Source organism: Hemibagrus wyckioides, linkage group LG23 (genome assembly GCF_019097595.1).
Source record: "Hemibagrus wyckioides isolate EC202008001 linkage group LG23, SWU_Hwy_1.0, whole genome shotgun sequence".
Taxonomy (NCBI): Eukaryota; Metazoa; Chordata; class Actinopteri; order Siluriformes; family Bagridae; genus Hemibagrus; species Hemibagrus wyckioides.
In genome coordinates this window covers 7307218-7318878 of record NC_080732.1, presented here as the reverse complement: position 1 = coordinate 7318878, position 11661 = coordinate 7307218, and the positions used below count along the sequence as shown (strand labels likewise).

The 11661-nt window shown below is 37.3% G+C and overlaps 1 protein-coding gene across 2 annotated transcripts; it reads right to left on the bottom strand.

The window, feature by feature from the left end:
- Positions 1–1484: 1484 nt before the first annotated feature.
- Positions 1485–11420, bottom strand: si:dkey-118j18.2 (uncharacterized). 2 transcript variants are annotated; one of them, XM_058376551.1, is made up of 5 exons: positions 11154–11420; positions 8502–8577; positions 7020–7179; positions 6163–6292; positions 1485–4257 (listed from the first exon to the last, which is right to left on the bottom strand). In XM_058376551.1, the coding sequence occupies exons 2-5, from the start codon at positions 8519–8521 to the stop codon at positions 4064–4066; spliced, it is 504 nt and encodes a 167-aa protein (XP_058232534.1). In that variant the 5' UTR covers positions 8522–8577; positions 11154–11420; the 3' UTR covers positions 1485–4063. The 2 variants fall into 2 exon arrangements, with proteins under 2 accessions (XP_058232534.1, XP_058232533.1); XM_058376550.1 differs by having other exon boundaries at positions 8502–8581; positions 11154–11419.
- Between the last annotated feature and the right edge of the window lie 241 nt (positions 11421–11661).

Here is an 11661-nt window from a genome sequence, read left to right as displayed (position 1 = left end):
AGCTACCCTTTGTTATTCCAATAAATTTAGTAATAACATTTTTATACATACATATTTTGGGCCCTTCTGTACATGTGGAACATACACTGATCAGCCATAACATTAAAACCACCTGTCTAATATTGTGTCAGTCCCCAAAACAGTTCTGAGTTGGTTAGAATTGGACTCCACGAGACTTCTGAAGGTGCGCTGTGGTATCTGGTACTGAAACATTAGCTTGTTTAAGTTGTGATCTGACTTGTTTGTGCAGAACATCCCACAGATCCTCAATCAGATTGAAAGCTGGGGAATTTGAAAGCCAAGTCAACACCTTGAACCCTTTTTTTGCAGTGTAGCAGGGTGCATTATCCTATAGAAAGGGAATATAGGGAAAAAAGGAGTGTACTTATGTCTGCAACAAGGTTCAGGTAGGTGGTACATGTCAAAAGTAACATCCACATGAACGCCAAATTTCCCAGCAAAATATTGACCAGCGCATCACCCTGCCTCTGTCAGACTTGCCTTCTATTCATAGCGCATCCTGGTGTCATCTCTAATGATGGAAATAACAACGTGAGGCCAACTTCTTCCATTGCTCCATGGTCCAGTTCTGATGCTCATATGTATACTGTAGGTTCTTCTGGCAGTGGATAGGGAACAGCATGGTACTCTGTGATGTACTGTGTATTCTAACACCTTTCTATCATCTACCAGCATGGACTTTTTCAGCAATTTGTGCTATATTAGCCCTCCTGTGGAATTAGCCCAGGCAGGTTCACCTGTCTGGATAAGAAGTTGTGGTTTCGTAAACTTTTATTAAAGGTCTTTGTTTTTGCTCTGGCTCTGTCGATTTTTCCATTCAAGTGTTGTTTAATAATGTGGTTCCTTGATAGCTACCACCATGATAGCTACTTATGTGAAATCTTCCCAGTCAATGGGAAGGTCTGGAATATTGACATTGGTATTTACAATGGATATAAAAAAGTGTGTACACCTCTCTTATAAATAGTAGCAGGTTTTCTTTGATGTAAAAAAAAAAAGAAGAAAAAAACAAAAGAAAAATAATAAATTACGTCCGAATCAGCATAAATGTGAAACTACAATGTATTAAAATTAATTGGAAAGCAATAAAATAATTTTAGGTAAAGAAGCAAAAGTTAACATGTTATGCTTTGTACATTTTTTTTCCCTGAAAATATTTGATTTTCACTTCATTTTTCTACTTTGCAAAAAAAAAAAAAAAAAAAGTTCCTACATGATTTAACTTTTCATAAAAAAAAAAACTGCCAATTTAATTGTGTAGATTTTTTTATACCCACTGTAGATCTAAAACTTTATTTTCTATTTATTTTATGTAACGTCCAGATATACACACCTTATTGTGATATACTGCATAACCAATTATTGGTACATGCCTGATGGGGATATTTTTAGCTGTTTATCAATATCAACATCTCCAATTAGAGTGTCTGACAGAGAACTAACTAACATAGACAGAGTTCTAATTCTTTTACCAAGAGGCTTTAATAATAAAAAAGTATTGATCCCATTACATTGAGTTGCCAGTTTATTACATGACAGCTACTTAATGACCATTTTAACAGACTCACCAACCGTACAAGACCACTTTAGAGGTGTATAACTACTGACTGTAACCCATCTGTTGCTCTCTATGATGTTAGCCCCTATTAGTGGAAAGGGACTATCATAGGATCACTGGCTAATCAGATATTTTGGTTGCTTTCAGTTCAGTAATGACACAGACATAGTAGTTTGTGTGGCACTTTCACAGGTGCATCAGCCACAAATAAGGTAGGTGTGTCTAATAAATTGGCCAGTAAGTGTATGTTAACCTGATACATTTGACAACTGCACAGTCATACATTCTTTAAAACACATTAACATTGATATGAACGTCTACTAATAAACACACATACTGAAAGAAATCATAAAGAAGGAGGCGAGTTCCTTACTGTGTGCCGTAAATGCATTAAATCATTACGGTCGCCTGATAAGCCAAAGGGTACGACGGTCATACTCTCTGCAGTTACACACATCATCATTGCCATGTGGGCTCCGATGATCGTTAATTATGTTCGCCGTTTACAAAAAGGCTTGTGCCGGTCATACATTGTCATAACGCGATAAGTGAGTAACAATTATCACGGTTACAATAACATCAGGATATCAAGTTAAGAAAATAAAACAGTTATCCGGACCTGTTCTCACAAGCTTAGCAGCATTTTAACCGAAAAGGAAACGCGTCTCAATCGTGATGTGAAGGATGCACCCAATCTGAGACTACTGAGACAAACCTAATTCCTCAAGTATGCAATGCAAGGATGGTTCTGATAGCTTTAAGTGTCCATGATAACAACATTAACTTGAATATTGAGCTATACTGTACACCCCGATTATCGGCACGTGCCCACTTACACAGACAGAAGTAAGGCAATTACACAGACATAAAAGTGCTTAGGGATAGTTTTAGAAATTGTCATCACATACAAAGCGAGGTTATGCATAAACATGAGGTCAAACCTCTGCACAGAATCCTCTCCCTTTGGGCGTTTATAGAGACGAGAACAAATGTTTCTAGGTCTGAGAAATATCTCATTCTAACATGGCACTGTTAACTACACACTTACGTACACTTAATTCAAGGTGAATATGCAACAGGGGTGGACAAATAAGAAGCCCAGGATTATTCTATTTCCTGTCCAGGCTATTAAGTTTTGTGTCTGTTTTTTTAATTCATAGTTGCCTAGCTATCAAGCAAGCAGGCAGAATCAGAGAAATCTAAATACTGTACTCCATATAGACCACTAAACTTTTCATTAGGCGAGTATGTATAAAAGTAATGCACTGATACAGCTGATACCTATAGCATATATCATTGGCTGAAGAGTGAGCTATAGCGGTAGAATGAATTTTTACTAGGCAGATTTACAGAAGATAGATGTCCAATTTTAATATAAGGATTAATGCAAGTATTTGGAAACAAAGTGAAATAAGCACCTTGCATTTATACGTTATCAGATGGGGACAAGGACTCTCTGGGTGATGTACTTGTTTCGTTTCCCTTATTCTGTATTGATAACTAGCTAACTAGCTATCCATATATTATTAAATGACACTGCCTATCATTTTGTTTCCTAGTCAATTAGGTTTAAATGTGGATCTGGGCAATACACTGGAGCTTCACATTTGCCAGGAAGGCTAGCTATTGAATTTATTATTTGTCCACCCCTGCACTGAAGCAGTCATTAGACCTATAAATGTCAGAAAGTTGAAATGCATATAGGACAAAGTCATTGCTGTGGTGTGTGTGTAACCATATTTTCCAGACTATGGGCTCTGAGTTTGTTTTACAGAAGGCATTCTACTTCACTCGCTACAGGACAGTTACTGAAGGGCAGACTACTATTACCCTGGAGATTCCGTGGTTACAGACAGATAGCTGCTAGAAGAAACTGGCACTGGAGCAGCAGAGTTCACACCGACAAAAGCTCCTTATCAAGTAAATAAGGTGGTTTCAGTCTAAAAGGAAAAGAAAATGTGTAGACATTTTCAGTAGCAAAAACAAGGCTATACCACTAGGGTGTGCTTAAGTGCTGTTTTAGGAGCAGAACATACTATATGTAAAATAAGAAAATGGATACGTTACAGTGAACAAAGCGACGTGTATACGAATGCTTAATCTAAGCAGAAAGAATTCATCCTTGTACCCGGTGCGACATATTGTCTAGAAAACATGGTACACAAGTGTGTTATCATCATGATGCTGGTTATATAAGAAGAAATCAAAATAAGGCATGAGTGAGCTTAAAGCACCCATTAACACTAGAGCAGCTCACCATTTCATCATCTTTCAAGAAGAGAATATTAATAGGCCACTTTCATTCTTTTTGTTTTTTAAACCAACAATTTCCCTTAATATCTTACGATGTTTAGAATCCACCTCATGCACCTTTAATAAGAGTAAAAATAACAAAGAAATGAGTCTCTAACTAAACGCTGAGCAACTGCATGGAGAAGTACAGCCCTTGCTGTGAACAAAACTGAGACATGACATTGGAAGAGACTAGCTGGAAGAGACTCTCCCTTCAGGCTCGGCTTGGCACTGAATGCTGGTGTGCTGATTGGCAGTGGGGGTGTATGGAGGCGGGTCATCGCTGATGCTCGAATTGTTGCCCTCTGGGATCGCGATGCTCTGAGACGTGTCCGTGTCGTCGTTCTGAGCAAACTCGCTGTACGGAGGAGGTTTCAGGTCGTCCGCTAAAGCGGAAGAGAGAAAGGGAACACGGTTATACCGAAGAGAAAACGCACACTCCAAAAATCAGAGTACATTATGCAATAATGAAATACTGCCATTTCCCTGACACACTGCATGGAAGTCCACTGCTAAATATAATGATAACATTACACACTGATTAAAAAACCACCAGCAACACATAGTTCTTTCTCATCTGCAGCTGTCTGGTTATGACTCTACTGTGTATAGTTGATAAAACCGGTTCTCAAAGCCAAAACTTGGCAGGTTATTGTTTTTATCTTCATTATGAAATTGTACTGAATTGTACAAGTCTTGTTACACATTAACAAAAACCAAAAGGTAAAAAGATCGAATCCCTTCTTTTTGAGATGATTAGTCCATTAATTGTCACCAGCCAGGTATATTTTTACAAATTTTGGGATATCACTTAAAAAATAACTAACAGCTGTTTAGCCAAAAACATAGTCGTTTGATTCAGTAATACAACTCCAGCAATGCCATGATCTTCTGTGTGTTTGACTACCACTGGGTATGCTAACGTTACAAACGTGCCAAGAGTGGCAACAGAGGTAGAAATGTAACATGTTTATGCTGTAATGGCTTTGCAGTGCAGGCACGTCCCCTGCAAGGAGAAATGGAGACAGTTGTAGTAGGAAAGCGACCTATAAAGTCCACAGGGACAGTGTTGTGAAATCCAACCTACATTTCTGCACGCAACAAGACAAATGAAGAGTGAGGAGCACTGGACTAAAAACGTTTTTAAAAAGGGTATATGGTAATAGAAAGAAATGCATTTTAATCTGTCATAAGTGAGGCAACTGTCTTATTATTATTTACTAAACACACTATTTATTTTGCCTGATACTATTCTGAATAAGCCCAATATCTGATCAAGTATTCTTCAGAATGATTCAGCATCTTGTTGTGTTTAACAATGAAACATTTAAAGCGATGAAGGTCCTTTTGCGCAGTCATGGCTGTTTCCAAAACACCACTCCTGCCTGCTCACTGTATACATGAATCGACACATGTACGCCGTCACTATGACTCACAACAACGTTGAAACACTGGCTACAAACCAACCCGATCTCCACAATGTCTCCTAATCCTCTGCTTCTTGTGTAAGCTAACGTTCATCAGTTTACCATTTCATTCCACTCAAATGCAGCTTAAGGCCTTGTATACACAAAGCAACTGTTAAAACTAACTGATAATAGAAATACTGAGCAGAGAATACTGTTTAGAGCAGAGACCTTGAATTAGGCTTGAGTGCTTTTCTGAATGACCTCCTTCTATCTCTGCCTGTCTCCGTGTATGTCTGGCTCTTGCTTTCTCCTTGAATTCAATTGATCAAATGTACATGTGCTGGGGTCTTGCTAATTCAATTTTTATGAGATATAAATATCTCAGAAAGCTTTGTTCATTTAAGAGAAATCTCATTTTCAAATTAAAACATTTTATTTGAGCATTTATTTATCTATTTATATCTGACAGAAGTGCATAATTGATGAGGCTCATGCGTGATCAGCAACTGCACATTCAAATAGCAATTTATGTAAAAAAAAAATAATAATAATAATAAAAAAAATAACAGAAGAAAGGTCGGCTAACCACAACATAAGCGGAACACGGTCTTTCCTTAATCCCACAATAACAATATAACTGTTGCCTGACCATCAGTTAATCACTTTTATCAGACTTGCAGCTTACGCAACTCAATTGTTAACATGTACAGACTGCGGAAGTGTCCTGCTTGTGTTTTTAAAGCCACTTCCTCTCACCACCTACCCCTGGACAAATCTGTTACAGTCATCTTAATCTTTACAAAAAAAAATTTGTTATATGAGGGTTTGTTAACTGTAGGCCTCAGAACACAATGTAACCAGAAGGACTCCTGTAGGTCTTACCTCCAGAAACAGCCTCGTATGGAGGGGGCAGATCCAGTTGAGAGAGGGATGAAGAAGGTGGAAGAGAAACGGACGGTTCACCTACAGAGCCATCATCCTGAACGCTGTACCAATTTGGCCAGATTGACGTCTAAAAAAAAAAACAGAAAATATTTATGAACTGCAATTATAGATCAGAATTCGTCCCATTTTGCAGAGTTATATCAAACCTATGATTTCCTGAACTACATCAAGACACTGAGTTGATGGTGATAGATTTTTTGGATAAATAAAGGTGCTGTACGATGGGACAGTTACAGTAGACCAGTACAATTTGTATTTTAAATAACAGCTAAATGTTAATTGAGACATGAAGAAAAGAGATTAAGAGGTGAAAAATCTCCAAAAAGTCCAGTTGCTTAAATTTAGTTTATAATAATACTAATAAAAATACTACAGGGAAATTGTAGATAAAGGAACAAGATCAATACAGACTACAGATATCTTATCTATGATAAGATATAATATCTTTTATTGTAATATCTATGATATTCTGGATTACTGATGCCATGACTTCTCTTCAATAGCAGTCAGATAAAAGCCTGTTTTATTTTAACTAAAATTGTTATTTCTATCTAACCAAACACAGCCCAGAAAATGTAATAAAAAAAAAAAAAAAAATGTAACGTCAACGTGAGCAGCAGCTGTCCGTCTTCCTTAACAGAATGTTCGTACATTATTGCTTAAGAGTACAGAAACTTGAACATTCGCTCTCTCTTTTAGCTTTCCCTACTGAAGTTAAAAAACCAAACAGAATAAAAGGTTAGCATGATTGAAAATTGACCACCTTAACGAATTAACTAATGTAGCATACTTACATTTTGGTTCTCGCACATCTGGTGCAGGTATGCTCTTCCTCCCACAATAACGATCTGAGCGTTGCGTGGATTACTGAGATACGCGGCCAGCTGCCTCTGTCTTGAGCGGTACCAGCAGACGTAGAAGAAGATCTTTATCATAATAAATATTATGACAACTCTGCAAAGATGGGACACGTAAGACACGTAGACGAAGCTTCATTCAAAGCAAATCATCTCAGGTTATTACAGAACTGTGATAATCAAAGGACAGTCCGGTGTGACACGGACCCGAAAAAGCAGTCACTGTTGATTTTCCAAGAACGATGCATCCCAAAGTGATCTATTCCTCTGATATCGCAGCAAACAATCAACATTAACATATTTTTCATTTACTTTATCATGTATGACATCCATTTATAGTTAAAAAAAATTCATTTTTATTTATATTACTAGCTACTCCACGAATATTCAGATTATTTATATATCAATAAAGCTCATTGCTATAATGAAATGAATAGCTTTAAAATTCTAGGAAACAGTTGAAAATAATTAAAAGCTAAGCTATAAGTATTTAAATTAAGCAAGTATGGGCTTTTACTTTTACCACAAGCTTCAGTGTGCTTTTGTCCAACATGTTGCCATAAAATCGTTTACAGATGTCCAATTAAGCTGAGATCTAGTGATTGCGGACCGGAGCGTATGGTTTACAAAATTTTCATAAACATTGGACTATTCAGTGAGCCATTCCACCATGTGGATAGGGGTCTGGGGTCTGGTGGAGTCATCTCCTAGAAGAGATCTCCATCAATCAGGATAGAAATGATTCATCAGGCAACAAGTGGGAGCAACAACAAAAAAAAAAAGTTCCACAGTTGTCTTTAAAAATGTTATCCATAGTTAATCCATAGATGTCAAAACACCCACTGAATTCACACATCAGCATGATCTGAGACATGAGTGGAGTGTACCATTCAAATGAGAGAACCTGATTAGCAGAGTCAGCGAGGAATAATGTTTGTTTAACCCCACATTCACTAACACACAGGTACCACAGTACACTATGAAACCCCTTGGTTTACTGTTTCTTCAGTTCCGGCATGAATGTGGTTTTAACACTTTCTGATTGTGAGCTGTTACACCCTAAAACGAGTCCAACTTTACACTAAAAATGGCAATCAACATTAACCTTATTGAACGGTGATCAAGTATGTAGGTTTTCTAGGACTTTAAATGTGAGTGAGAATGAGAAAGAGAGAGCTAGAGAAAGAGAGAGCTAGAGAAAGAGAGAGCCTAGAGAGAGAGGCTAGAGAGAGAGGCTAGAGAGAGAGATAGAGCGCGCTAGAGAAAGAGAGAGAGGCTAGAGAGAGAGAGAGAGAGAGAGAGTGAGAGAGTGCTAGAGAAAGAGAAAGCTAGAGAGAGTGAGAGAGAGAGCTAGAGAGACAGCGAGAGAGAGAGAGAGAGAGAGAGAGAGAGAGAGCGAGAGAGAGAATTCTGACTTACATGTACCAGTACAGCTCCATAGTTTAACCTTCTCAGTCTGAATCAGTCTTCATAATCAATCTTCATAATCTTCAGTCTGGCTGAAAACCGAAGCAGAACAAACATTTTACTGTTTAGAAGTAAGATAAAACTAAAAAATCTACTAACACATTCAGTTACTGCGACCTGCGTCACATTATTTTCACATATTTGAACGTAATGACTAACAAATGAAGTGTTATTACATGCAACTTCATTTCCTATAGACACTTCATGAAGCTGCTCTGTCTCTGTGACTGAATCTCAGTCAGCTTTCTATTGTGCTGAAAGTGCACTATGTGGGCGTTTGTGTGTAAGAATAAAATGCGGAAAATATTCGACTGCAGGGTTCTGTGATGTGGCCTGATGCGTTTTATTCCTCTTATATCTCAACTACCGGCCAACATTTTCAGTTTTTAACTTAATAAATGAATGAGGTCACACTTTTATATTTAATTGTGTGGAAAGTCTGCAAGAAAATGTAGTTCCTGTTATCAGCTTGTAGCGGCTATTAAAGGAATTTCCCCAAAAGCGTCACTATTTTTCACTCTCACTTAATAAGGGAACACATAAAAACAAAACGACATTGCAACTGAACTGACGCCTAAAGACTCGAAAACCTTTTCGTTGAAACGGAAATAGAAAGTTCTCAAACGTTTATAAATGTTATAAGCATTTTACAGAAGACTTTTTTTTTATTAATCTACTTCTTATAGACTTTTGCTGTGTCCCTGTTTGCAGAAATTACCAGTATTTCTATTTGTGAAGAAAAAGTATATACTTTAAAGTGTATAGGCAAAGAGTATGCAAGTACTGGCACACAATAACGTCACATAACAGAAGAGAAAGATGTTCCCTAATTACGCACACAGAAACCATGAATAAAACTCCTTGTTCCATTTCAGCTTTTCTTCATTGTTCCTCATAGAATATATACCATAGAATTTGATTTACCATTTCTTTTACACATCTCAAAATTTTTTAAAAGCTACCATCCAGGTAATTTTGGGAACCTCATATCAGCATACTACATTTTGGGAAAACCTCAGATTCTAATTCAGATACTACACCGAGTACACAAAAGCATAGATTGAGTATGTGCTGAACCACCGTTCAAGTTCCTTTGAATGCGTTATTACTACAGAACTGAAAAAGTATTAGCCTTAAAGCAAATTGGAAACAGTTAAAGAAAATTCACCAACACATTCTGACTAATCAGAGTTGAACATTCCACATGTGGTATTTTAGACGTTCAATGAGGCAAAGAAGGATATACAAGTCGACCAAAGATAGATTTTAACATTGGCTAATAACTAACAGCGGAGTTACTAATGATGACGCATGTTATAACTATCAGATGAGGATGGGTTTTTATTTTGAGTCTGGTTCCTCTCAAACATTTCTACCCAATATCATGTTAAAGGGAATGTATCCTTGCCGCCACCATTAGAGATAAATGAAAAATGTATAATGGATATATTTCTGTAAAGCAGCCATTGTGACTATGTCCATTATTAGAAGCACTATACAAATAAAACTACATTTACATTCAGCAGACAACCTTATCCAAAGCGATTTACATTTTCATCTCATTTTTATACAACTGATTAATTGGAGCCTGGCTCAGGGGCCCAGAAAGTGGTGGACCTGGGATCAGAAATCTAATGCCTTAACCACTAAGCTACCACTTCCCCACAAATATATCTTGGAAGATTGTACCGTAATGTCATTTATCACAATATCAAAACTGTGTTTTTCTATCATTCAGCTATAACTCTGAGGGATGTATAGCTTTTTCTCCCCCCCTTTTAAACCAGGGTAATTTTTGTTCCCCCACTTCAAAGCCCCATATGATCATACAATAAGATTTGGAAACATGTTTCCTATCATAGGTACTTCTTATACCCATTAGAGTTTCATGAACTTTCCACTCACAAAACCAGCCCTGGAACACTTTGGAAGTCCCCAGAGCCCACATTCGCATTAACGCCTTAACACGCACGCGCACACACGCACCTCCTGAGATGTGCGTTAATGCTCTGAGAAGTTATAGTCAGAATAATGATATAAATCATCATTCTTTAATACTACTTTAATCTTTAAAGCAGTATTAGGCACCAAATCACTGAGAACATACAACATCAAGATTTCTATGGATTCTATATTCACATCTACACACCCTTTAATAGTTTATAAACGATATTGCAATATTGTATTTCCGTATTGCAAAACATGAAACTAGTTCGTTATCGAGGACCCCATTAATCTTCTTTAAAGAACATGGAGTATATGTTACTCTTAAATGTGAGTAAGAGTATATATCGCAGATTATACAAAAAACACAAAACCTCATTTTATGCGGCTGTAGTTAGCATTAGCTAAATCGGCTGCCTGCTAGTCATTCTGTAGTCAAGTGTTAATGATTATACAAGCACAACACTGGTTAGCAGGGTTAGCTTAGCCGCGTAGCAACCTTTCGAATGTGCGTCTAAATTCTAATAGTACTCCACGCCGTTTTAATATAGTAACACCAATTTATTTCCTCGGATAATTATTAAAATAATAATAATAATAATAATAATAATAATAATAATAATAAGTGTTTATTAAATAGAAATACAAAAAATGACCCACCTCGCGCCGCGTTGCTCGTTATCTACAGTCCATTAGCCGTTAGCATTGCGTTTGTTTATTTTCCAAGCTAACCGAGGAATGTGTCTCGTGTTTAATGGCTAAACACACCGCGTGTAAATAAATCGTATCGAGAGAATAAATAACACAGTTCTCCTTCAAGATTAGAACCTTTTTTCTCTTAAGTTTCTGTATAAGTTTCCGATGTACCGTTACTGAGCTCTGGGTTTAGTTGTCTTACATTAATAAATCTTTTTTTTTTTTTTTTTTTTTTTTTTTTTGTACGGCTAACTCAGCTTCCGTAACACAAAAAAGAGCCAGAAACAAGGGCGCGTCTCAAATCTTCTGCACGGAGTGCGCACACTAGGCGTTCCGCCATTTTCTAGGGCGTACGCTGTCTCCTAAGGGCTGTGAGTGTTCCGCCTCCTTTCCATTCTGTAGTTATCTATATAGGGAAGCCAGTCGATTTGAGACACATCCCAAAGCGTCTCCGTGAAAGGAGGAAGGCGTG

What these genes read in the sequence shown, in the direction of transcription:
- si:dkey-118j18.2 (XM_058376551.1), bottom strand. Translation starts at nt 8,521, where the DNA reads ATGGAGCTGTACTGGTACAT. An exon ending in ATGGAGCTGTACTGGTACAT is followed by an intron (nt 7,180 to 8,501) that starts GTAAGTCAGAAT and finishes CCATCTTTGCAG; the next exon opens with AGTTGTCATAATATTTATTA. An exon ending in AGATGTGCGAGAACCAAAAT is followed by an intron (nt 6,293 to 7,019) that starts GTAAGTATGCTA and finishes TTTTTTTTTTAG; the next exon opens with ACGTCAATCTGGCCAAATTG.